The 26,877-nt window shown below is 58.3% G+C and overlaps 1 protein-coding gene across 3 annotated transcripts in view; it reads right to left on the bottom strand.

Moving 5' to 3' along the window:
• Positions 1-17: 17 nt before the first annotated feature.
• The window catches only part of NEK6 (NIMA related kinase 6), a 73,389-nt gene continuing 46,529 nt past the window's right edge, over positions 18-26,877 (bottom strand). For 2 of the 3 annotated variants that reach the window (XM_037036451.1, XM_037036449.1), the window contains exons 5-10: positions 24,611-24,721; positions 20,999-21,107; positions 20,104-20,211; positions 10,232-10,326; positions 4,225-4,338; positions 1,372-1,482 (exon numbers count right to left, since the gene is read on the bottom strand). In XM_037036451.1, coding sequence (XP_036892346.1) covers positions 1,372-1,482; positions 4,225-4,338; positions 10,232-10,326; positions 20,104-20,211; positions 20,999-21,107; positions 24,611-24,721 — 648 coding nt within the window. Of the gene's footprint in view, positions 1,483-4,224; positions 4,339-10,231; positions 10,327-20,103; positions 20,212-20,998; positions 21,108-24,610; positions 24,722-26,877 lie in introns of all 3 variants that reach the window. The other variant, XM_037036448.1, reaches the window with a different exon arrangement.

Genomic DNA, 26,877 nt, shown 5'->3' with positions numbered 1-26,877 from the left:
GGACCAGACGCGTTCACACAGGTACCCCCACCCTCTTTATTTCAAACACGGGGAACGTGCACAAAGCGAAGGCTGCGTCTGAAGAAATCTCTCAGACTCGACAGTGTTAACAGTGAACGGAGTCCACGTGTGGGGCAGAGCCGCAGCCGGGGCAGAGCCGCAGCCTGGGCAGGACCCCAGCTGGGGGCAGGCCGTGCTCTGCCTGGAGGGCTGAACTGGCACCCGGTGAGGACGGCGGCGTAGACCATTTGAGGATTAACTTGGGTATAAAGACAAGATTCAAACTATTTCCTTCAGAGCTTGAGTTTTCCTTAAGTTCACATTTATAAATTAGTCTTCACAGTTAATCCTACTTGGGAACCAGAAGTAAAGGGACACATTTCTGGTTTCCAACACATCATACATTAATTCATGACTCTCCATGGTCCATGGAACTTGAGTTTTGTGAAGGGGTGAGTGGCTTACCGTGTTTGGACTCTCTACAATGTGCTAGACAACGTGCATATTTCATATCAAATTCAGCACCCTGAAGGTAGGAATCACCAGTCCATTTTACAGATGAGAAAACTAAGGCTCAGAGAGGCTAAGAAACTTGCCCAGGGTCATAGGTGGGAAGTTGCAGAAGGAGAACTTGTACAAAGAACAGCCTGAAGGCATGTTTTGTACCTATCTTTTTGGATCCCATGCTTCCTCTCCACAGAGGAAGATGTTAACACTGACCCTAAATGAGCTGCCAGCATCGGGCCGGGCGGGGATGGGGCGCCTGGGAGAGCCAGACACCTGCCTTTCAAGCGCTACTGGTCTCTGAAGCGCTGTGCCAGGTGCCCGGTCCTCCTCGTCCTCATTCATCAACTTACAAACGCAGATAAAAATACTAGGAAAATCTCCACTCTAGAAAATCATGCCCACTTTATCCCTTTACTACAGAGTAAATTAAGTACACAGCTTGACTGAAAAGATTCTAAGAGCTAAACCAAACGTGTTACCAGCCACTTCCAGAGGCTCACTGCAACTCAGTCTTCTGCAGTTGTCAGAGTCAGCCTCGTCCAGTCACTGAAGGGGCTACCCTAAAGCTTCACATTACAGTCCAGATTCGAGGGTGTGTGGCCCACCGAGCCACACACCCTGGGTTAGCCCAGCTGAGACTGTCCACGACAGTTTAAAGAAAGGACTTGGAGTTGATTGCCAGTAACAAGACCAGGGCCCCTCCCCCTGGCTGCTCTGCGTCCAGTGGTGGCTGTGAGGCCCGGCCCCTTGGGGAACCAACCCGGCGAAGCCTCATGGTTGATCTAGGCTACCAGGTGGCCGCTTTGGAGAGGAGGCTTGAGTAAGGCAGAGGTGCTGGCGCTGATGAGGACGCTGCGCCCACGCTCAGGTGCTCGAGGTCCACAGGTGCATCTGCTTGGCAACCTGGTGCACGTATCCGATGTCGGGTCTCTGGTTGGGGTCCGGGTAGATGCACGCACTGACCAGCTCTCGTAGCTGCAAAGGAGAGGACGGCTCGTTAGGCTTAAGCAAGCAGCCCTGCCGAGGCCCCACAGCACTCGGTCTGTGCCAACTCAGTGGTTGACTTGTGCAGCCCTCCAGGCAACGAGGAGGTGAAAACAGATGCCAGAGAGGATGGGGGTGGGGGGTGCTGGTCACAGCCACCGGGCAGAGCCAGCACCCATCTGAGGCCTGTCTGTGCTCAGGGACCGGCAGTGGTTACCTGCAGATGATTCTGAGCTTCAGATGCTCGCACTATTAGGCAAATCCGTGTGTGTCTGCTGTCAGTCACAGAGACGCCCAGACCGGAGGACAAAACTCCAGGCAAGGGCTTATTGATCATAATAAATGCATTAACATGCAGCAGGGCTGCAGTCTGCCCACCCCCTGGCCTCTTTATTGTGCTCATGAAAGACGGAGCTTTTAATTACACAGACACTGAAGGCTGCGCCAGCCGCGGGGGTGGGGAGGGGCGCCTCAAGCCTGGATCCCCTCCCCTCCGATAGCCAGAGTGCCAATTATTTTAATGGTAATTAAAATAATGACCTTAAAAAGCCTACATCTTAACTTGCATCACTGGGCTCACTGCAGTTTTTTCATTTAAAGACCTGCTGCTGGAGGGGCTGGCTGGCCCTGTGGGTCAGGGGCAGCAGTGGAGGAGGGCAGCCCCCGACAAGGAGCTCGTGTGGGCCCCAAGGCCACTGTGCACGATGCACATGTCACACCTGAGGTTTGGGGCTGCGAACAAGGCTCTGCGGGGTCGGGCACCATGAGCGCCCTCTGACCGCATCGCCTTTCTGGGTCCCACTGCTGCGCACGTACGTGCTGGGCACCCAGCGTGGACGCTCCTGGAGCCCCCTGTTGGCCAGGAGGAGACGGTACTTTTACAGGGCTCCTCATGTTCAGGGAATGGTAGCTGTGTTTGGTTTTGACAGGTGACGTACCCACGGAGACTGGATGAAGGTGAAGTTTATGTGACCCCCATAGTCGCTCTGAGTACACCGTGTAGTGGGCAGTAACTGCATGTTTGAGAATTTTAGAATTCAAGAGAAGCAAAAATGTGTCTATTTCCATTCCTAAGAGGTGAGGGAATTTCAAAAGTGAGGTGCGCTGGGGGCCTCCAGAGCCAAGAGCCCCCTCTTGCTAACACATGGCCTGGGAAGGGGCGCATCCCTGGGGAGGCCGGGGCTCCAGGAGCCGGAGATTCACCTCTGCAAGGCACCATGGCTTCCGTTTAGAGGTGGGAAAGTGAGGCACAGAGAAGTTAGGATTTGCTCCTACCAGGCTTCTTGCTTCCAAATAGTACAGAATTCAAAACTTAAAAGGTGAGAAGAAAAACCAAGTGCAACCATTAACTTTAACTAATTTGACCTTTAGTTAAAGGTCAAGAACTTTAACTAGGAGGGTGGTGGTGTTTTTTTTTGTTTGTTTCGTTTTTTTTGTTTGGCAACTTCCCCGGCAGAGCGTAAGTCCTTCCTCTAAGGGCACTGGAGGAGCATGGCGAGCCACCAACACAAAGCCACGGGAGAGAGGGAGGGCACTGAATGCCTCTGGGAACATGCGCTCCCGGCCCTCGCCCTCCATCCTCTACGAGCCTGAAGCCAGTGAGCAAGCATGGCATCAAGTTCAAAGGCTGGGCTCAAACCCTGCCTCCACCACTTACATGTGATGTGACCTTGGGCAAGTGACTTAACCCGCCTGTGCCTCAGTTTCCTCACCAGTGAAATGGGATGGGGGAGGGTCCCACAGAGTGAGTCATAAAGGTGAGATGCCATTATCAGGAGGCAGCAAAGGGCCTGTGGCCCTGCCCGGCGAGGTCTCGGACTCCACCCCCTCAAGTGTTGACCTTGACAGAAATCACAATCACGGATCTACTAGCATTGACCTTGAACAGAAAGAAGGATAACAGTTGACGCTTCCTGAGCAGTTGCTCTGAGCCAGGCCCTGTGCTATGTCCAGAAGCTACTCTGGATGGTGATGGGGCCGGTGTCAGCCCAGTGCTGGACTGAGTACATCACACATATCACCTCAGTCCTTACCCTGACCCTGTGAGGCATAGTCTAGGGGTATCCCCATTTTACAGATGAGGAAACTGAGGCTCAGAAAAGTTTAGTGTCTCGCTCATGTGTCAGGGAATGTGTCAACCTGCACCTCTGTCTACATGCTCGGCCATGCTGTGCTGAAAACCTGCTGTTCCATCCTCACATTTTAGTCATGAAGGCAAATACTGCCCCTATTTTCAAGGTCACGGAACTGGGAGGATGATGCTCACAGGTGGTACCTGATACAGCCCGATGCCAGACCTGTCCAAGCCTGTGAGTCCGCGTCCAGAGCCCCTGTGCCTGGTGTGAAATGTCCAGAATAAAAACCCAAGATGTGACTTAGGTCTGTGACAGCAAAGAGACCAGCCTGTTTGCCACGGTTTCCTGTCACAGGAATGGAGTGGCAGCCAGCAGTGGTGTGGGGCCAGCCAGGGCCACCTCCTGCCTCAGTGTCTGGTTTCCATTGCCTGACACCACGCAGGGCCCAGGCGTATCACAGCGCACCCCACGCGCGAGCCCTGGGGAGGGGCCAAGCAAACACTGGTGCCCTGAGAGCCCTTCAGAAGCGACTGTCTACATTCCCTCTGAGTGACTTTCCCAGAAGTCCTCCCTCCCCCACCCTGGAGTAAGCTTGAGCTCAGCCCCCTCCCCGAGAGGCCCGGTGGGGCCGGCTTGGGCAGGCGGGGCAGCCGCTCACCTTCTCGGAGTAATGTTCTCCGGGGAGGGGTGGGTAGTCACACTGCTCGATCTTCTGGCAGAGGGAGAAGAGGTTCATTTTATCTCCGTAGAAGGGGCTCTGGAGAGCTGCCATCTGCAGGGGAGCGATGGGGGGAGAGGAGCGTTCAGCCTAGAAGTCCAGAGTGGGGTGTGGCCCATCTCCAGGCCCCACTGCAGCCACTGTCCCGCGGGACTCCCCCCGAACCCTGAGGAAGCTGGAATTGAACAGGAGGGGCTTCTGCACAGGACCCTTGCCATGTGAGCAAATCAAACGGGACGGGTTTCAGTGAGAAAACCCGAAAGGCAGTCCCCTGAGTCCCGAGGGCTGGCCACACGCAGCCCCAGGCCTGCCTCACGCCTCGGCTCTCAGGGGCCGGCTTGGCCGCGTGGGGCGGCACACGGCTGAACAGAGCTCTGCTGCGTAGGATGGATGCCTGGGCCCGGCAGGTCCTCTCGGTGCGTCGACATACGTTTCTAAGAAGTAAACTCCAGAAACACCCATGGGAGGACGTCCATTTAGGGAATCCATTTAGGGAATTACCTAAGGACAAATGTGGGGGTGGGAGGCGTCTCCCTTGCTGCCAGGCCCCTGCACTGCAGGGCTGCTAACTGAAGGTCTGGCCGCTGCTGTCATGGAAGCTGGACACCCAGATCTCCAGGGGCCTGCTGGCAGGAGGGGGAATGCTGGCCGCTGGCCACCCTGGATAGAGGGCCTGGGGCCCTCTGTGTCACAGAAACTCTGGGTGCTTGCTGTGTGTCTGGCCTTTGGTTTTCGTGTCCCTAATGTGGGCAGGGGCTCCGCCTGCGACGTGAAGGAGGGCAGCTCCTGGGGCACTGGGTAGCCGAAGGACTGGGGTGGACCCAGCCAGTTCCCCCCCAGCCAGGAAGGGACCAGGCCTCCCCCTCCTGGAGGGCACTGGACACCCCCAGCCACCACTCACGGCACCGTTGGGAGTGTCTTCAAAGGGGGGCAAGCGGCAGCCCAGCTCGGCCCCTGAGGGCCCATCTGCTAATTAATCCGTAATCGGATTCAGGTGCCCCCGCCACTCCCACTTGCCCTGGCCTGCCGCCGGAAGGCCGCCAGGTGCCTCCTGCTAACGAAGCTCGGCCGGGTAATTGTCCCGTCTGTCCGTTTGCCCTCGTTCCCTCAGGGGAGCCAGGCAGCCAAGGCCACTCTGCATGGGCCCCAGGCGGGGGCTCCTGGTCTCTGGCTGAGGTGGGGCGCTGGGGTTCCCGGGGAAGCCTCCCTGTCCTTGACTCGGAGGGTGGCCCAGCAAGCCCTGCCTGTCTCAGGGCTGGGAGGAGCCCGAGCCAGCTGGGCCTGTGAGTGCTAGTTGGCTTCAGTTCCCCTGTCTGCCCCACCCTCTGTTCATTTCTGAACCCCAGGGGGCTTCAGAGCCCAGGCAGCATCCTTAGGTTTCTAAGCGGCCACTGGGGACACAGCAGTGTGGCCAGGACATTTGGGGGTTTCCTCTGTCCCAGGCCCAGGAGCGTGTCTGGGCAGCACCTGTGGGCCCAGGTGCCTGGGTCAGGCCAACTGCTTCCAAGTGGGTGTTTGGGGCCAACCTCACCTCTCTGCTCCCATGACCAGGGCTCCAAGTCTCTCTGCGAGGGCTAGGAACCCATCTGGACCAAGAACAGGCCACACAGAGAGTGGCCCTGGCACCAGGCAGGGAAGGAGGAGTGTGTGGAGGCCGTGCCCCCTGCTGGCTCCGCCAGCTTGGCCACAAGCTGGCTTTGCCCCTGTGTGTGCAAATTGGCATCGTTTGGGTGACCCACTTCCCATGATGAAAATGAGACCCTCAGTGCAAAGTGTTAATTGGGCATTTTCAAAAGGACATCTGTTGCCACAGCAGAGAGCAGCTGAGGCTCTGGGGTCACTCGGGTGGTCTGGGTGCCCTCCCAGCTGTGGCAGGGGATTAAGATGGGTTTTCTTGCAAGGGGTTTCTGTTCAGAGTAGAAGGGACGTTTGAATGTTGGCCCATGAACACAGACTCTGGTTTTTCATGTGTCCAGCCTGGGAGAGGGACTCGGCGATGCTTTCAACAAGCTAGTCTGGTATTTGCCCAAACCTCGCTGTTTGCGATTCCAAAAGGGCCCCAGAAACTGGCGAGGCAGGCCCGATACCCGCCATCCGCCTTTTGGATGGTCTCTCTCCCCTTCCTGGCACCTTCCCCATACTTTGGGAAAAGCTTCTTGACCAGGGTTCGCAGTGGGCTATGCGGGGGACGGCAAGAGGGCTCGCTGAGCAGGTAGAGTCCATAAATGCCGACTCTAGAGGAAGCAGCAACCCCCCTCCGGCTGTCGGCCTCGGGCCTTCCACCCACATCAGGACATCCAGCTGGGAAGGCAGCTCTGCAGCTGCTCTGGACGCTGGATGGGGCTGATGACCCCAGGTGGCCCCCATCTCCCTTTGCCGGTCACCGCCCTCCTTGCACTGGTCAGAGAGGGTTTGCTCTCTGGGGCAGATGCTGGCTGCCTCGTGAGAACTGCCGCAGCCGTGGTTCTGAGCGCCGCTCCTCAAGTGCAGAGCCTTTTCTGCCTGGCGTCATGGGGCTGACACACAGCCCAGGAAACGGGAGAGCGTGGGCACGTGCCCCCGCTGGGACGGCTCGGAGGAGCTGTCTGAGGGAGAAGGGGGTCCCAGCTGCAGGGAGGGCAGTGGCTGCCCGTGGCTCCGACCCTGCCAGGGGCTCCTGTCCCCTCTCGTCACCCCACATCTCCCCGGCATGCCCCGGAGTCTGAACCCAGAGCCCCATTGCCAAGCAGCCTGCTCCCCAACAAGGTAAGGGCACCCAGACCATTTTCTGGCTTGGGCCAGAATTCCAGAGCTGGATTCTGAGCAAAGCGCAGCTGATCCTAGCTCTCTTCCCCAGCCTGCTTTCTTGCCTGGTCTCAGTCCCACACGGGCCCCTGGAGGCAGCTGTGAGCGTCCCTGCCACCGGCCCCCCACTGAGGATCCTGGGGCTGGCACTGAATGAGCCAATTCCTTCAGCTCCCTTGCAAATAAATAAATTCTGCAGAGCCAGGCAGCCCGCTGGGTGCCTCCGCGGGGCATGCTGGGTAATGAAAATAAAGCACAGGCCCTTCCAACATGGCTGAACTCCGGCATCTCTGCTGGAGCTCCCGGGGCAGAGGAGAGGGCCACAGACGTCGCCCAGCCTCCTCACAACCCGGCTTTCTCCTCACAGGGGCTCTGGGCAGAAATCTCCTGTCTCTCTTTCCACTGAGGCCACGCCTACCCCGCTGGCTGGGGAAGGCGGCAGAGGCCCACCCTGGAGGGTGCATGACACCTGCAAGTCTCTCCAACTCTCTGAGCCTCGGTTTCCTGCCTTAGAGCGAGGCCGAGACCGAGCTGGTGCTATTCTGGGATTCTCTCCATGTCTGGAGCCGTGGCCTCTCCTGTGCTGACCTCTTCAAGACAGATCCCTCGGGTACCCACCCTCCCCACCCCCGAGGGCACAGGCCAGGGGTAGTGCTTTGGGGGTGCCTCTCTAGCCATGGACATCAGCACCTTCGGTGACCCGAGGAGGTCCCTGGTGGACATCCGATGCTGAGTATCAGCCCCTAAAGAGGTCCTCGTTCCAATCCTTGGGGCCTGTGAATGTGTTACCTCATATGGATGGGAAACGGGATTTGGCAGGTAGGGTTAAAACTCCCCAGGTGGAATACTGCCCTAGGTGGTCCAGGTGGCCCTCAACACAACCACAGGTGTCCTTATAAGAGGGAGGCAGAGGGAGATTTGACTACAGAAGAGCAGGAGGTGTGTCGAGGGAGTGATGGGGTCAGGAGCCCAGGAACGCACAGGCCAGAAGGTGCCAGCCCTGAGGGTGTCAGTCCCCTGAAACTGACTTTGGATTTCTGGCCCCCAGAATGGTGAGAGAGTAATTTTATGTCGCATGAAACCACCATCTCGGGCAGTGACAGGCCACAGCAGCCACAGGAAACCTAGAAGGGACTTTGATTCTTCACGTCCTCACTGGGGCCCGAGGAAGGGCAGGCCTGCCCTTGTCAGGCGCAGGCTTTCCCTGGCTCCGTGCCCAGGTGTGCTCCACGGGGGTCATGCCAAATCCTCAGGCACGTGGTCCGGAGTTGGTGGGGAGCCCCTGTCACAGCTCTTCAGGCTGGCGCCCCGGAACACACCGCGGCCAGTGTAGCGGGAGCTCCAGCCGTGTCTGCGGGGCGTTTCCTTCCAATTACGGAGCCTGGGGCTCAGACGCATCTCCCTCCCCGTCTGCTGGGAAAACATACGCACTGCTCCCCCACGGAGCTGGGGAAGTGGGGAGAGGGGCAGCAGCCCAGGGCAGGGCCCCCACCGACTGTCACCCCTGGAGGGGCTGGCCACAACCGGCCACGTCAGCCATGGGAGTCCACTTCTGTGGGAGACCCAGGGCTATTAGGTTGAGATTAGCCCCTGCCGTCCCTACGGACATCGATGCCCACAGGACTTGACTGATGGATGTTATCGATTCCACATGGCCGATGTGTCCCTCCCCAGCTGCAAGCCACACAGCCCCAGACACCACCAACAAATTAATCAACCCGGAGCCTCTGTGCCGGGGAGCCACTAATGCAGACGCTGTGTCATCAGACCTGTGTTTAGGTGCCCGAGAAGAGGACTTGGAGGGCTGCCTGGCGGGGAATCCGAGAGGCAAGCACTTCCGACAGGCTCAGGCTGCTTGTGCTCTGGGGGCTGAGATAAAGGTTTGGGCGGAGAGCAGGGTGGCTCCAGTGTGGACGGCTCAGTCCGACGACGGGGGGCCGGCTGCCATCCTCCCCACGTGCACCTGTTCCGCCCTGGTCTGCTTCTCCAGGGGTTTGTTTGCAGACCCTCACAGTTCACAGAGGCAGGCTGCGGCTTATAGAAATCCCAGATTCAGAATGGAAAACTAAGGACCCGACCATCTGGACCAGGGACAAGATCCTTGAGGGCAGGAGGACAAAGCTGTGTCTTCCACGCAGCGAAAGCTGAGCTGCACTTAGGCTTCCCACTGGCCGGAACAGAAGGGAGACTCGGTCGGCTGCAGAGCCTGGCAGCCAACGCCAGCTGCTGGGCCTGCAGCGGGTCGGGGGCTGGCAGACAGCAAGGGGGAGCGAGGCCATTCACACCTCACAAGGAGACAAGGTGTGGCCCCACTTTACACTGGGGCAACTGGGGGTGCTGAGCTGCCCTGGAGCCATTGGGCACTGAGTGGGAGCTGAGCTTCGAACTCAGGTCCTTCTAACCAAAGTCTGAGCTTCCACTAGGACCCTGCATCTCTCTCACCCAGATTTCCTCGGTTATGTGAACTGCCTGTGCACACACATGCACACACACACACACACTAATTCAGAATGGCCCCCTCTGGCCACCTGCTGCGTCCTGGGAGACACAGAGCAGCAGCCCCTCCCCCTCAGGACAGACATCTGAGTGGATGATGGCTTCTTAGAGGTGGGTTGGAATGCCCTGCTCAGACCCAGGCTGGGATGTGGGGGGACAGGGCTGTTGATGCTGGAGCACTGAGCCCAGAGACCGCCAGGGCCGCATGTGGCCTGGGCTTGGCTTTGTTACTGGCCTCAGCTGCCCCCGTGGCCACAGTCTTTACCTGAAGAAGTCACTGGACTTGGAGGGGTAGCTGGAGAGAATCCCAGCACCAGGTTGTAGGGGGCCGGGTAGTGGAAGGGTATGGCCCCAGCTTGGAGATAAGAGCAGGCTCTGGCCTCCCGCTGTCCTTCCCCGACAGCTTCACAGCTGAAAGTGGCCTGTGCTCCCCAGACTCTCGGCCGTCTGGGGCCCCACGGGCGGGGGCATTGTTTGTTCATGTTGCGCCATGTCCGAGCTTACCAAGGCTCAGCCACGTGCCTGTCCCTGCATTCAGGACAGCCACCAGACCTGGTAACGGACTCAGATGCACAGGCAGACACTGCCCGCCCCTGGGCTCTCCCCCCTGAGCTGGTGGAGCGCACCCTGCCCCGCAGGGGTCCACCACGGATGCTGCTGGGCTCACCTCGTACAGCAAACACCCCAGAGACCAGATGTCAGACTTGAAGTTGTAGCCGTTCTCGTGGATCCTCTCCGGTGACATGTAGTATGGCGTCCCCACTGAAACACAGCAAGGGGGTGGGGGTGGGTGCTTATTCTCCACGCAGGGGCAGGGCGTGGGGCTGGGGAGAGGCCTGGGCTCAGTCTCACTGCGACCCCGGGCAGCTCCGTTCCTTCTCCTCCCATCCCCTCCTCTTGCACAGGAGAGGGCTGGGCCGGGTTGGAGGCCCCCATGCTAGTAGGGCACGAGAAGCCCCCAGGGACAGGGACCCACCCAGACCTGAGAGTCAGTCCAGGGGCTGGGCATCTGGGACATGGGTTTCTGTCAACACCCAGGGAGTAGGACACGGCAGCTGAGTTCCAGGTAGCAACGGACCAACCACCACTGTCCACGGGGACCAAGCATGGCACAAGTGTTAGCTCATTTGTGTCCCTAACAGCCCCACGAATAGGTGTCCCACTTTACAGATGGGAAACTGAGACTCAGAAAAGCAGCCAGCCTGGGTTCCAACCCAGATCTTCAGGCTGCAGAAACTGAGCCCTTAGCCGCCACCCTCGGCTGGCACTGGCTGGCACATCCAGATTTGGGATTGGTCAGGATTTCTTAAACAGGGCAGAAGACACTAACCCTAAAAGAAAAGACTGGTAGACTGGACTCCATTAAAATCAGGAACCTCAGTTCACCAAAAGGCCACTCACACAGTCAGAAGGCGCAGCCTGGGAGGAGAGTCTCAACACAGACCAACAGCGGCCTCATACACAGAATACACTCGAACATTTCTATAAACCAGTAAGCAACCCCCTGCCTCAAATCCACAGCTTGCAGAGGCACTTCACAAAGAGAACATCCACTGGCCAGGAAGCACAGGGAGCGATGCTATTTTTCTCATTACTCATCGAAGGCACAATGAAGTACAGCCACCCACTACCTGAATGGTTCAAGTTCACAGGATTGGGAGGAACCGAGGCTGGAATCCTCACACACGGCTGATAGGGCCCTGAGTGGCACAGCCACGGCCAACACCCAGACCCTGAAAGTCCACTCCTAGGTGGGTATGTATGTCCCCCAGAGAAGGGAGTGCTTTTGTCAATCAAGACAGGATCACAGACTTCCAAAGTGGCTTTATTAGCCATAGCTAGAGACTGGAGACCAGTGTCAGTTGCCAGCAGAATGGATAGGATGATAATGTGGCTCATGTAGAGTATTAAACAGCCACGCACAAGAACAAAACTCAGGCACACACCACAGTGCAGATCCATCTCACGGCTCTCGTGAGGAGCGAAAGCAGCCAAGGGCAAACGAGCGCACACCAGAATCCCGTTTTTATCAAGAACGGAAACTCTAGGGGGGCAGTCGTCAGGGACGGGCTCAAGGGAGGTTTACTGCACACATGTCGCATCTCAATTAAAAAGCAGAGGGGGCACACTTTTGAAGATCTGGCACCGTGCAGAGATGGAAGGATTTCCTGAGAGGTGGTGAGCTCCCCATCACCAGAGGCATGCAAGCTGCAACAAGGGGCTGATTTGGCAGGGCTGAGGAGGGGCCTAGGAATCTGGATTTGTAATTGAGATTCTGATCCCAGTCTGTTTGGAGGGTGGCTGTTCTGCAGGCTTGAGGACCAGATTCCAAAGGCTGCGATATGGAGGACGTTTTCACAGGAGATACCGCGTGCAGGTGGCAGTGGCTGCTGCTGTGGCCAGAGTCAATGGAGGAACCTGAAGTTCAGCGAGGCAGAGGCTGAGCCTGAGATGTGGCTTCCGGCCCTGGGAAGGAGGGATGTCCGGGACCATGGAAATGCACGGGACCCTGGGCGGGCAGGCCTTCCTGTGAGCTGGGCATGGAAGGCACAGGTGCCCCAAAGCAGGTGTCCAGGCTTCAGGATTTTGTGGGCTGAATGTGCCTTAGGGCAACTTAATTTTGCCACGTGAAGGTGTTTAAAAAACACCAAATCCCCACCACCAATTAATGTCACTGTGACTATAAAAACCAAAGACAGTTTAACCCCAGAATAGACACCTCATGATCTCAAAATCAAGGAGAGTCCTTCACAACAAAAATGTTTAGCTGTTTGAAAACCTTATCTTCTCGTTTTCTCATCTCCCTGCAGATGTATGAGAAAACCTGTCACACAGACTCGTAGAAGCTGTGAGGTGATGGAATCCTGTTTCAGGCTTCCTGGGGGCAGGACCTCGTTTGCCGAAGTGTCCTGTGCCCCGCCCAGGACCAGGTCTCGGGTCACAGCAGGCACCGCACAAGCATCCATCCGCCCACTGAGTTCACGAATCCCTCCGCACAGGCTCAGACTGTGCAAGTCAGGTTCAGACGCTTTTCTTGCAGCCTAACGCACCGTTTCCCTGACCGAGGGCTGCCCGGGAGGGACCGCCTGGTCATCACTGTATCAGAACACCACGCACCCTTTGATGGCAACAATCCCCGAACAAGGGCAGTGGCCGTCGCTGAAACACGTGGCTTGAGAACCATGTCATCCTCTGCATACTTCAGTGCTGAAGTCAGGGGCTAATTGCTATTTAGCAGAAGGAGCTGTCAGTCAACATGCTAACCTGTGTAGGATTCGACAAGCAAACTATGGCTTCTGGTGGCAGCCTCTTGTATGTTTTGGCCATGAGGGAGCAAAATGACAACAAACGGGCAAGTGTGAAACGGATGACTTGTTATAACCAAATCACAGGGTGGCATCCGAACCATGTCAGTGAGCAGCATGGACCTCAGACCAATGGGAAGTGATGTTAGCGCGCAGGGTGCCGCGGGAGGGCATGCCTGGGAGGTAGGAGCCGCCTCCCGCACAGGACGGCTACGTGGGGATGACCGGGCACACACAGACAGCAGGAGCAGGGGTCGGAGGGCCTGTCCTCAATGTGGGACAGCACTGTCCGCTGTCCGGTCGCATTGCACCCTAAGACCCATGGCCAAGCCCCTTCCTGGCCGCGAGTGTGGGCCAGCCCTGACACCTCTTGCCACTCCGCGCTCTTGTCCTCTGCTCATTTGAGATCTGCCTGGGCAGGGACTCTGGGAGAGAGGGCCTGCGCAGTGGCCAGGTCCTGAAAGCCAAGGCTCTCAGTGCCTGGCCCCTGTTCCAGTCCCCCTGCACCGGCCCTCCCCCCGAGCCCCAACCTCAGTCTGCTCTTCCAGTTGCCTCTGTGCCTTTGCACATGCTGTTCCCTGTGCCTCCTGGTGAGCCCCGTTATGGTCCAGTTGAACTGCCCCTCCCTCTGGCCAGTGAGAGCGAGCTACTCAGTGAGGACATTTGGTTTTTTCCTCCGTTGTCACCCCTTTCTCCCTCTGCTGGGGCTCTGGTCCCTGCCTCAGCACTGCTTGTGGCTAGAGCCTTGGGCCCATGGGACAGAAAGGCTGAGGAGCACACCACCCTTTCCCTCAAATCTCCACCCCATCTACCTCTTCGCTGCTCTTTCTGCTCTTACCCCACCCTCTACTGGTGTGACGGTCAAAAGGCAAACACCCAAATGTCATCTGGACTTTCTTCTAGATGCCAGTGCTGCAGGCGCCATTGATCCAGACACCCATCATCAGTCTGTCCATCCATCATCCACCCAACCACCATCTGCTCGTCTACCCACCCATTCAACAGTCCGTCTGTCCATGCCCCACCATGACTGTCCATCCATCATCAGCCCACTGACCCATCTGTACCCGAGGGTAACTGAGCTCGGATGTGGCTCGGGGCCTTCCCAGGAGTGAGCCTGTCGACAGGTAGTGAGCTGCCCATCCCAGGAACTGTCCAGAAGGAGCCAGTGGACCAAGGAAAGGCTGGATTGATCAGTGGCTGCAGCCGAATCCCCCGAGGGAGCTCACTGAAACTCTGGCTCCCCACTGCACCCCAGACCTGTGGGATCGGAATCACCAGGGCCGGGCCCGGAACGCCTGCATCTCTCACAGGCTCCGGGGAGATCCAGTGCTCGCCACAGTCTGAGTGGGGCTGTGCGGAGCCTCCCCACCCGCCAGCCCATCAGATGCTTGGAAACATCTGCGGAACAAATGAACTTATGACGTGTTAGCCGAGGGCAGTTCAGGCTGGCCCTGCTGTGCACTGGGGCAGATCCTCCAGTCCCCTGGCCCAGGGGAGGGCCCATGGTCTGTGAGGCTTAAAGCTGCAGGCAGTGAACACAGCACCTCCTGTTTCGTCAGCGTCCCCTGGGACAAAGTCGGTAAAACCTGACTTTTATACTGACAAGTCCTCAAGCATTCTGACGCATAATGCGCAACTCGCGTGAGTTTTCAAAATAAGATGAGCAACTTCAAAGAGGTTCCAAGCTTGGAGCAGGCCCTGGAGGATGTGGTTCTGGGAAACAGTGGGAGAAGCTGGCAAGGGGAAGTGCCCTGAAGGCCTGGTCCTGCCCCAGGGGGTCCTCTGTGGGCACTTGGGCCGGCCGAGGGGCAGCCAGAGCAAGCCACTGGGGCCCCAAATTCCCTCCCGTCAGACCAGCCAGCTGAGCTGCCGCCACCCCCCCTCCTCACAGTGGGGGCCCGAGCGCTGCTTATGAAAGAGGGGCCTAAGACACCCCGACCACCCTGCGTCTTTACCTAGAACGCCCAGATTTCCAACCCCGCAGATATCACAGGAGAACTGGGGCCTCAAAGCGGAGGCTGATTAAAGGCCCTACATCCCGGAGATGCACCACTCCTGTCAAAACAAACCTGGCTCTGGTTTGAAATGCTCACGGCGTTTGAAACATGTTCATCGGCTATGAAAACGGCAAAGATTTCACATGAAGGACAGGCTGGTGCCTGCGGCCTGTACTCCCTTCCCCACATGGTGGTGCTGAAAGTGGCTGGAGAGACACGGTGTCACCAGCACCCACCGGCCAGGTGGGACTGGACAGCACAGGTGGGGGGAGGGCGGCCTGGGAGCCGCACCCAGGGGGCCTGACCTGCGTCAGCCTCTCACCAGCGGGGAACTGAATGCTCTCTTGGCCTTGGCTTCGCCATCAGTGAAATGGGGACAGAACAACTTTTTGCAGGTTGAAAGGCTCTGGGAAGGCCTGGAGGCCCACAGACCCTGGGAAGGACAGGATGGTGGAGGGCAGGGTAAGACCAAGGAGGGTCTGGGACCCCAAGAGCAGCTTCCTTGGTGTTGGGCAGTTTGAGCTGGACTGTGGTCACTCTATGACCCACCCCCAACATCCAACCAGGCCCCCATTCTGAGGCTTCCCTCCTCTGTCTCACCCCCTGTTGCCCTCATTCACCTGGACAACTGACTGGCTTGGCCTCTCCTGTTCCGCCGTTCCCACCCATCCTACCCACCAAAGCAGGGACTGTGCCCTCATGCCTAGCATCTTCAGCCGTCCCAGACTGTCCCTGATCCGGGCAATGCTGGGTCCTTGGTTAGCAATGTGCACACACACACAAACACACACACACACCCCTGCCAGGCTCACCGGTATTGCCACTTACTATGGAGTCCTTAAATTAATTACCAGCCGACCCCAAGCCAACTGACACACAGCCCTCAGGATAAGCAGCGACCTTGGAAAAACATCATACTTTTATAAGCATTGACTCAGTTTCAGATCGTTTACACTTATACAAATATCTGCCTCTTTCTTGTTCCCACACTGTTCCCAAACAGACGTGAAGGTCAGGGGTTCAAGTCTCCCATTCTACACAGCACTCTGTGTTTCCAGGTCTCAGGGGCTCACACAGGGCCTCTCGGATGCAGCACTGAGGTGAGGCCCTGCTTTGCCCTCACCCCTTCCCCCACACCTGCATCGCAAAGGTGCCTACCTCACTGCACCTGGACTTCTTCACCTGATCGCCAGCTCTGTGGCGACCCGCACCCCGGGGCCCTGGAGTGCTATTTAGGCAGCACCTGGGGTGTAACTATTGGAACTGTGCTTGGTTCTGGGAGAAGACTAATAAATCCCCATCCCCAGGCTGTAAGCCCCAGAGGACGGGGCCTTGGTCAGGGCCTGGCACAAATCCTCCCTGAGCGAATGAATAACCAAACAGACAAACTGCAATTTTCATCCTAGGCCTGGCCAATTCTTCACTTGCTGTCCCCTTGAGACTCTCCCCTCCTCTCTCTGGAATCTGCCGGTCTCGTTCTACCATTGTGTTCCTAAAAATGCCAGGGACGAGGCAGAAGAGGCAGGCACCACTGGCTGGATAGGTGTGACTGTCCCTACCCTCCTACCCAGGCGTCAGCACTCAGAACCTGGGATCCACTCACTGAAACCGGTTTCCCAGACCAACTGTGCTCAGGTGTCCTGGGCTGCTGGGGTGGGTGGAAGGAAGCCCTGGCAGATGCCTGGCTGTGGGGACCATGGGCCCACTTGGCAAATGTTCCACAGGGTCCCCCTGATGCCAGGCAGGGGCATGCTTACGGAAGTGCTGGCACTCACAATGACAGGAGGCCCCGGCCCAGGACGAGCCCCAGGTCCCACACAGCCTACAGCTGAGGTTGGATGGGCTTCTCCGCCAGTGGCCGGGCAGTAGGTTCCCCGGGTGTTCCTGCACCCAGAGAGCTCAACAGGATACAAGTGCACTTCCCAGCATGCAGGCCTGTGTCTGGAGAGGAGCCAGCACACCAAGGGCCACAGTGCCCAGTCCCTTCTCAGCCTCGGTTTCCTCATCTCTCCAGTGGAAATAATAAGCCTTGGTGGGATGATTTTTCAAAAGTAAAATGCTTTTCAGCCTTACTTTAAGCTTTGCCTTCTTTGTTAATTCACCTCTTCGGTGAGGTCACTGACTACAGAAGCTAAAATACAGGACAGCCTTGGGATGGGCTGGGGCAGCCCCACGGCCCCCATTCCTTTGAGGAGCTCAGCACTGCGCCTGCACACAGTGGGCCTTCAGGAGGTGGCTTCACTGTCTCCATACCATGCTGTGCTGGGACTGGCTGGCTGTCCCCCACCAGTGTGGGGACCCCCTAAGAGCGGGGAGGGCTGCCTAATCTCACATCCTCTGTACTCAGGCCAGGGAAGGGAGAAGGAAGGAATGGACGCCCTGCAGCCAGGCCAGGTGCTAGGGCCTGGGAAAGCCAGCACGCCCTGACCCCTCTACCTGGGGGAGGGACAGAGAGGTGGGGTGTGAGCCGGCCTCCCTCCAGCCCTGACCCCACTGGAGGCCACCCTGCCTGTCATGGCTGCAGAGACGCAGGGCCTGCTCTCCCAGCCCCACAATTTGTCTTGCAGCTGCTGCTGCTGCTGCTGCTCGGAGCGAGACGCTTGCTTGTAGCTTGTGTGCTGTGTATAGGCAAATCTTTCATTTTTCTTTCATTACGCCGGCGTGTACTGTCACTTAATTTTTATGTATGCAACCCTTCCTGACAAATATGATCTGCCGCCTGGTAATCCGTCTGACGCTCATCCGCTCCTCGCTCTAATTACGGCTCCCGTGCCTGACACCAAGGCAGCCGCTCTGCCACCGCTGGGTACCGCACCTGTCAGCCGGGCCATGGCATGACTAATGCCCTTTCATGCCAGCCTCGTGTTAGCAAACACAGAGGCAGGGAGGGGCTGGGGGAGGGGCGGCCTGAGCGGCACTGCCAGTGGGGCAGCAGCCCTGGAGAGGAGCTGGTTGCTGGGGCAACGTGGCTGCCACCACAGCAGCCCCACATAGTAGGTGTGCACAGATGCGTAATTCACACCCATGCACAGGTGAGGGGGAGCCCCGTGGCCCCAGCATTCTTCCGGAGTCACGATCCAATGGCAGTACCTTCCATCCCTCCCCAGCTGTGTGTGCAAGACTCTGCCAGCTGCTTGCAGAATCTCGCTGTGGAAAGGGGGTCTTCCTCATGAGTCCTGGAGACTTCGGGTCCTGCACTTTGGCTCTGTGCTGTAACCCTCTCTTTTGGGACTGAGGCCCCAGGAGGGCTCCGCCCACCCACCACACCCCGTCAGCCACCCACTCGGAGGCCTCTGGAAGAGCCTGGCACACAGGCATGGTGCGTCCCCAAGTTCCAGTTCCCTCTCATTAGTGCAATAAGTGCAGCAGTCACGTCGATAGACTGGCGCCGTTGGCTGAGCCCTATGCTACCCATTCCTCAGGAAGTGATCCTAACTGGCTCTGACGAGCACTGCAGCCCCTGGCCCCCCACAACCACCCCAGTGGGACGGAGGAGGGCCAGGGCCTGGCTGACAGGGGACAGGAGGCAGTGGCTTTAACTCCCCTTGGACGGCTTGCCTTGAGTTTCTGGCTTTTCGGAAGCTCTTCAACCAGAGAGATGAACAGTCCCACATTGACAGACTGATCTGCACGAAGAGAAGGGTCTGAGGGGACCAGGAAAGACAAGTGTCCCCCAGGAGCGAGTCAGTGGCCGAGCTCAGGCGGAAAACCCAGCACCACCTCTCAAGGTTCCTGAGCTGGGTGGAGGAAGTGTGGGGCCTCAGAGGGGCTACTCCAGCAGCTCCCTGGGTCTCAGGCTCCTCGTTGGCTACTGGAGGCGAGAACGAAGTGGTGGGAACCCGTGGGACGGGGATGCTTTCCTCTCGAGCTAACGGAAGACCAGCAACGTGCCAGGTGTCCTCCAGGGTCAGATGGGGCCGAGAGTTTCAGAACAACTACACACACACACACACACTCACATGTGTGCACGCTCACACATACACTCACAGGCACGGACAAGCACACGTGTTCGCACACACTCACGCTAACGTGCTTATACTCCTTACAAACAGCTCAGAGCTGTCGATCCTGAGCATCAGCACTTTCTCCTGACGGTGTGCCGTGCTCTGAGGGCCTTTGAGCCAGCAGGGCCTGCACGCACAGTGACAGTTTCCACTAGGAAAGAGTGTCTAGCAGAAAGTGCCCCCACCATCACCTGATGTCATGTGTATGTGCGGCGTGCCGCAGGCACCCGGGGTCAGAGGACAGGAGACACTGGCTGGGGCCGTTGAGTGGGGCGGAGAACACAGTGGTTTTCGATGGAGGTGTTCACAGGCACTCAGGGAGGGGAGCCTGAGAGCACCTTCCCCTCCCCGAAAACACGACCCTAAAGAGCTGGGAGGGCCCTGGGAAAGGGGGATGCCCTGTCCACCTCCAAAATGTTCCATGTGCCCTAGTGAACCGCTGATTAGCCTGCTGTAATGCACAGGGGATTCTATGTCTGTGTTCCCCTGGGTGGCTTTGCTGACTACTACTCTATTCTAGTCAAACGTAAAAGTCCATTGTCCATTGTTCCGTTTTCCATCAGTCATGCAGTTGGCATGTGGGTTCTGAAGTTCAACACTGCCTCGTGTGACCTGAAACACACACCCAGTGCAGTCTCTCCCCCTACGAGCCCTCGGCACTCCCGCACTCCTGGGATGATGCCTGCCCACCGAGTTTGGCATTCAAGGCCCCGCAGCCTTCCTTGCCCCCTGAGGTCCTGGGAACCTGGCTCTCCAGCTCCCCCAGATCCCCCTTGCTGCCCCACCAGCTCCCATTCACTCTTCACAGTCCAGCCACACTGCCACCTCCTCCTGGGAGCACTTGGCCCCCACAGCTTCAAAACTGCCTGTTTAAAAGACAGAAGCTAGACGTCGCTCAAATGTTCCCCAGCAGGAGGAACAGCCTGCGTGTGGCCCAGCCACAGGTGGGGCACTGTGCAGCAGCGAGAGAGCTGGAACGACTACCTCGTGCTGGGATGGGGCCCAGGCACCCTCTCCTGGAAGGGGCAAGGTGGCTCCAGGACACAGGGAAGCCCCAACCAGGACCCCTCAAGGCTCGTTTTACTCCGAGTCACCATTCTGAAGAGGCGAGCAGAGTTTGGGTTCTAAAGGCACTTCCTACACTCACTAACCAAAGGCTAGTGGGGAGACTGTGTTCCCCCCATGCTCCCCCCAGACTGGGGCTGTTGGGGCACAGACAGGCCCCCTTACCCAGGGAGTGAGCTGCGGTCGTCTCGGAGCTGAAGAAGCGGCCCAGGCCGAGGTCACCGAGCTTCACGATGCCCGTGGCCGTGATGAACACGTTGGCAGGCTTGATGTCTGCAGGGAAGGAGGAGGGGGGTGGGGTGGCATCAGAGGGACAGAGGGAGGCGGAGCCCCTCAGGTGATGGGGGACCCAGCCTCCAGTCCCGCCCCCCTCAGAGCACTTTCCCCACCTACACATGGGTCTAACCCCACCTGCATCTCAGGGCTGCTGTGGGGTCTGGAAGGGCAGGGAGCTTTGTACTGATGTTCCTTTTTAACAGCTACATCCCTGCGCCGAGAATAGTTTCTAGCACAGAGCAGGCCATCTGAGGATTTACTGACGAGTGACTTGGGCCGTGCCTCGCACGCAGCAGAATGGTGGATGCGGGTAGAACCACCGAGGGGAGGAATCAGTGAGGTGGCCCATGTAAAGCACCCAGCACCCTTCCTGGCACCCAGAAGGCATCTTCCTCACAGCTCGGGATGATGTCAACTTCTGGAAACATTCCTTTGTCGGCATCTCATTTCCTTTGCCCCCGGCCAGCCAGCCCCTCCACCCATCCTTGCTGAGACCGGCTCTGTGCCAGTCCCTGGCTGGCCCTGGGGGCTGGCGATGGTGCGCTGAGTGTGGCCCCTATTCCCTGGGGCCCACGTGACTATCTGGCTTTTGGGACAACCCTCCAGGGGGAGGCTCAGACACAGGGCAGGAGGTGTGTGGGTGCAGTGTTGCCCAGACGTGTGCCCACTTGCTGACCCTGCTAAGGAGAGACCAGACCTGCGACACCCACTTGTCTGGGGAACATGAAAGGGTCTAACTTCCCTGGGGATGTCCTGAGGGGCCAGGAGGGCGGTGCACACGCACCTCGGTGCATCACCCGGCGGGAGTGCATGTGCTCCACGGCGCTGCACAGCTGCACGAAGTACTTCCACACCGTCCTCTCGGGGATCAGCCGCTGCTGCTTCTTGAAGTACTGCCGTGGGGGAGACAGACAGATGGACAGGCCTGGGTGAGGAGCTGAGAGGCGGGGAGGATGGCGCCTGGCCTGGGAGGCATGGTCGCTGTGTTTGCATCTCTGCTTTAGCCCCGATCGCCCTCCAAGGTCCTCCGTCCACCCTCTGTCCAGGGTGAGCTCCCTGAGGGTAGGACAGGCCTGGCCCAGAGTGCATGTCCCCATGGCTTTGCTGAATGGAGCCCTGGACCACATCTTAAAGTCTGCTCTCAATCACACTTTTTCTGGAACCTCCTGGACACTCATCTATGTCCTCCTGCTGCCCAATGGGGTGGGCTGGCGTGGCCTCTCTCTGCCCCACGCCACAGCCTGGCCCAGCATCTGAGACATGCTTGGTGGTTAAAACACAGCTGCCCTGCTTCCCGGGACCTGGCAAACCCCAGCCCACGTGATTGGTAACAGACACAGCAAGAACTTCAAGGAAATGGGCCCGACTCCCTCAGCTGGACCCCCAGTTTCAACAGGAATTCACCTACTTCGCTGCCTGAAAAAATATATTTATTGCTCCAGAAAACAAAATAAAAAACCCAGAACCACCACCCAGGCTGCACAGCGTGAGCTGTAAGGAGCCAGAAGGTCCTGGAAGGAGTAAACTGGGAGCATGTCCCGGCCCCAGTTCCGATCCACACCCGTTCCCACACTAGTCCCAGGGTTTTGTTCAGGGGCTTTTTGCTTGAGAGCACCCATCTTCCCCCAAGGCAGCCAGAGGCAAAGCCCTGGGCTCCTCCCTCAGGGCAGCCACAGTGGCGCAGACAAGGTGGGGGCTGACTCAGGTCACGCTCCAGGCCTGGGACAGGGGTGTGGGGTGGAGGTCAGGACATGATGGGCTGGCTGGCCCTCGCCGAGCAGGGCCCTAGGCAGGGATGACTGTGCCCATCTCACCGACCCGGAAACACTGTAACTGGTACGTGGTGGAGTCACAGTGCAAGCCCAGGCCTCATGCCCAGGAAGCCCCAGCTCTTAACCCGCTTCTGATGACGTCACCACATGATGAGGGGCTGCACGGAAAGATGTTCAGGAACCTGCCCCATCACCCAGTAGAGCTGGGACAGGATCTGGGCACCTCCAACAGTAGACAGTCACAGCCAGGAGCCCCTGGCCTGGCCCTAAAGTCCAGTGAGGCTCCAGTCTCGGGGAGGGGGCCTCATGGGGCTGCCCCCGGCTCCCAGCATGGGACACCCCCTCCCCCTTGGGGCCACCCTGGGCTTGTGAGTTGGGCTGGGCTGGAGTGTTATTTACGTGCCAATGTTAGTTAATCCTCATTACAGCATTTAAGGGCGATGCGCAAGGCTGCGAGTGGTGATTTTCTAAATGTCACGTCCTATAAGCACCGTGTGACATTTAGCGGGAAGACGCCGAGTCTCTGGTGGGTTTCGGGGTGGCGGCCGTTCCCGGCTGCAGCACCCGCTGCAGATCCTGCCAGCACGTGGCTGTGATGCTTGGCCCCTGAGTTTGGGTCCTGGGGACGCAGTGTGGGTCAGCAGCCTCTGGCTCCCACAGTGCCCTCCCATGCACCCCTCAGGATCAGGGTGGAAACTGAGGTTCGGGGAACACAGAGATCTGATTTGCCCATCATCCCTGCCGCCAACTGTCCGACTCCAGCCCCACTCCATGGACTGAGGGGTTCCCAGGGCCTGGGGTCTCTTGGGGCTGGTGGTATGTATGGTGCACAGTCCAGGACACCTTCTCTGTTATCTCCTGTCCCCCACCCAGTCTTTCTTCTGGGACACAAAGCTGACCATGTTTACCGCCACCATGAGTCGCAGGGAGCTTCCCCACCTCGGGGTGGGGTTTCAAATCCTGAGCCTGGACCATGAGGCCCTGGGGGCGGGGGGGCCAATGCCTCTCCCTCGCCTCCCCCTATCACACATGGTTCCCCTGGACAAAAGTACTTCCTGGGCCCCTCAGTTTTTCATCCCTTCGGGCTCTTGTACAAATGGCTTTGGCACTAGACTTCGGGCCTCCCCTCAGGTGGGCTCAGGTGTCACCTCCTCCAGGAAGCCTTTCCTGGCTCCCAGGCCCTGCACTTGGCTTATTCTCACTGGCTTGTGACTGACTGTTCACAGCTCTGCATCCCCCAACCCCACAGTCAGAAGACGAGCTCCCTGAGGGCAGCGCCCAGGCTGGCAGCCACCTCGGTCTCAGGATGGCCCGGCACACAGTGGGCGCCGGGTGCCTGTGTGTCCAAGGAGAAACAAAGTGTGGGGGGAGAAGGAAGAACGAAGACATGATATAGCACATCTGTCCCCACCAGGGGCCTGTGTGGAGATTAACATCCCTGCAACACACATTAATATGTCAACGGAAATACAAAAGCAGGTGATAACAGTTCTAGCAATGCCGCTTCGCAGCGACGCCAGTGCTCCTAGGAGCCAAATTTCAGAAGAGCAAGTACGGCGCAATTGCTCGATCCCCCGAGCCTGGTCGGAAAGACAAAGAATCCACGTCTGGCTGGGAGCTGGCTGGGGGGCTGGGCTGGCCTGGCCCCAGTCAGGGGCAGACAGACTGGGCCTGGGGGAGGGAGGCGATGGAGACCCATGAGAGCCTGCAGACCCGGGTCAAGCCAGTAGTGCAGTGAAGGCCCTGAGGGGGAAACAGGGAGCAGGCCGGAGGGTTTCTTTGAGAGGCTGTGCTGCTTCAGGCAGGAGGCTAGACCTCTCTGAACTTTGCTGTCTGAAGGTAGTGTGGACTCCGTGAGTGATGCTGGTGATCAGCACAGTTGCAGCCTGTGGCAGGTGCTCCATTAGTGGAGCTGCAATGGGCCCTGATTCCAGACTCACGGTGGGCCCAGTCCTGGGCCCCAGAAGGTGGGGTGAGGGGGCAGGGAGGGGTGGTGTGGGGGCTGCTGTGGAATGCAGACTAAGAGCCAGGCCGGGCACCAAGCCTGCTTGTGAGAACTTGGCAAGTCAGTCAACTGCTCAGACACTCCTGGCCTTGGACACTGCGTGGGGATGAAGATGCCCCTCAGGGGCTGGAGGGGCCTCAGGGAAACCAACTTGCAGACCATGTCCACTGGAGGGTCCCGGCCCTCAAAACAAGAGACCTGGGCCACAGACTAGGCTCTGTCCCCACATTGCTGGGTATCCTCAGGAAAGTCTCTTAACCTCTCTGGGCTCAGTTTTCTTTCTGTAAAATGAAGCCACTAGACCCACAAGACAGTTTCCCAGATCCCGTGAGTTGGTGGCGCCGGACCTAATGCAGGGTTCGGTGCTGCCCCTTCTGTGAGGCAGGGGAAGTGGCTGTGAGCCTGTGGCAGATTTGGACAGTGGGGTGGCCTAGAGGGGTCCTCTCTGTCTACAGTTGGTCCTCTCACAGCAGCTGGGGTCGGGGCCTCCAGGGGCACACTCTGGGCCGTGGCTGAGGCCTGTGGGCATCAGCAAGGAGGGCTGAGTGTCCCAGAGAGCGGAGGGCCCCCCTGACCCCAGGCCGCTCCCAGACCCTGCCTGCCCACCGGGCGCCCCCACCTTGATCATCTGTGAGAGGTCGCCCGCGTCAGCCAGCTCCAGCACGATGTTCAGCTCGTTGTCCTCAATAAACGAGTCCAAATACTTGATGATGTTCGGATGGTTCAGTTGCTGCCCAAGGAGAGAGAGGGGAAGGCAGAGTCCATGAGAGTTGGCACAGCCCCAGCACCTGCCCCAAGCTGGCACCCAGCCGGCACTGGCTATTGGGGCCTTGGCCTTTGCTGGAGGTGAGTGTCTTACAGAAAAGTCCTGTGCTCAGGAGTCAGGCAGAGCTGGCGACACTACAAAAGCCATTTTGCATCTCTGAACCTCAGTTTCCTCATCTGTAATACGGGCATAATGCTGTGAAGATCAGATGGAAGCGTACCCTTGAAATGTCCAACAGAGTGACTGCATGGAGCTAAGACTCAACGGATGCTTATGGAAACAATCCTTCTCTTCCTCCTCCTCCTCCTCCTCACCACCACCCACAGCCCTTCATTAGGGTGTGGTTGTCCCTGAGGCCCCAGGCCAGGCCTGGCTGCAGTGGTGGCTGCTGAGGGATGGACAGTGGCCCCGGGGAAGGACAGAGGGCAGGGCTGCTGAGAGTATAGGGCCCGTCAATGTAAGGTCCCCTCTTCTTCAAATGTCTGCACTCATGGCCTTTCGGGTCTGCCCTCCCCTCAGGGCTGCACCCCGGGTCTAGCACACAGTGATGCTCAGAAGCCGTGCTGAGTACACGGACACACGGACCCATGCCTGCGTCCCAACACTGCCCACCTTCCTGCCCCATGCCTGGCAGTCGCTGCACGGGGAGGTCTGGCTTTCGGGTCCTGGTATGAATGATATGAATGACGTTGCCTGGTAGCCCGTCCGAGAACTGAGTTTCCCTTTGTTTTGAAGGAAATGCCTCCTGCCCCAGAACATCCTGTTGGCTTCCTTCTGGGAGCTGGGGCTGCCATGCCATGACCACCACGCTGCCCCTGGCTGAGCACCTAGCAGGCGTTGGGCACCATGCTAAGCTCCCTCAGGCACGGCCTCCCCAACTCCGCCACGCTCTGAAGATGGCACTGCTGTCATTGACCCATTGTACAGATGAGGAAACAGGCCCTGACAGTCAACAGCCTGCCCTAGAACACACAGCTGGTGAGCAAGGGGTATGTCCACCTCCAAAGCCCATGGTGATTGGTTCTCAGCTGCCCCACCTCCTGGGGCAGGGACGGAGCTTCCTCCCCAGCCAGCCTGTCCCGACTGCACCACACCAGGCCTGCTTCCTTGAAGGGGCTGTGTTCACATGTTTCTGCACCCAGGGACCTGCAACACGCTGGCTCAGTCCACACACATGTACAATTCCTTACTCCATGGGGATGGCACACATGTGTTCTTGGACGATTGGGATAGCTATTCCCCAGGCTGGGTAATCAGGCGGTGTCCCCAGATCACGACAGGGCTCCAGCGCTGACTATCACACGATACTTTAAAGTTTTATTTGAAGGGTATTTTGGACCTGCCTAAAGGATGGAAACCTAAAAGTCTCTCTGCCCCAGCTCTGTCACCAGGACCCACTGGTACCACAGTTAGGTCCTGACTGTGGCATCAAGGCCACCACGATCGGGCCCCTCAATCTGGATGTTCGGGGTCCCTGCAGCAGGCTCATTCATTCTGTTCAGCCTCCCAGGTCCTGCATGGCCACTGCCTGCTGCCTGCCTAGGAGTCCCCAGGGACGGGACCCAGGCCTGGGAGCCCAGGGCAGCGCCCAGCAGATGAACTAACTGCTCATCTGAAATTCCACAGCCGTGACCTTGAAGGGTGTCACTGCCATCAGCAGCCCCACTTTAAGAAGCTACCAGGCAAGCTGTCCTGTCTCACGGGAAGGGAGGAAGACCCTGAGCAAGCTCCTGCTGCCCTGTGTTCTACTGCACCAGGCCCTCTCCAATATCATTTTATTTAATCCTCTCAATCTGCCTGCGTCCTGCGAGGCGGGTGCTCTCACCGTCGAGCAGAGGGACCAACTAAGGCTCAGGGAGGTTAAATCATTTGCTTGAAGCCACACAGCTCGTAAATGAAGACATAGGGATTTGAACCCAGGTTCCTGGGCCTCCGAAGCCTGTGCCTTTTCTCCTCCCCATCACTTCTGAGATCCCAGCAGAACCCAAGGCCTGGGGAGTAGGGAGGGATGCCAGGAAAGAGCAGCCCCAGGCCAGGGCCAAGTCCAGGCCAGAATGTCCCACAATCTCTGATTGTAGGGAAGCCAGCAAGGGCCACAGACGCCACCACGCTCCCACCCT

Source organism: Sturnira hondurensis, unplaced genomic scaffold (assembly GCF_014824575.4).
Source record: "Sturnira hondurensis isolate 20B ecotype Veracruz unplaced genomic scaffold, ASM1482457v3 Scaffold0022908, whole genome shotgun sequence".
Classification (NCBI taxonomy): Eukaryota; Metazoa; Chordata; class Mammalia; order Chiroptera; family Phyllostomidae; genus Sturnira; species Sturnira hondurensis.
This window is presented reverse-complemented; position numbering and strand designations above follow the sequence as displayed.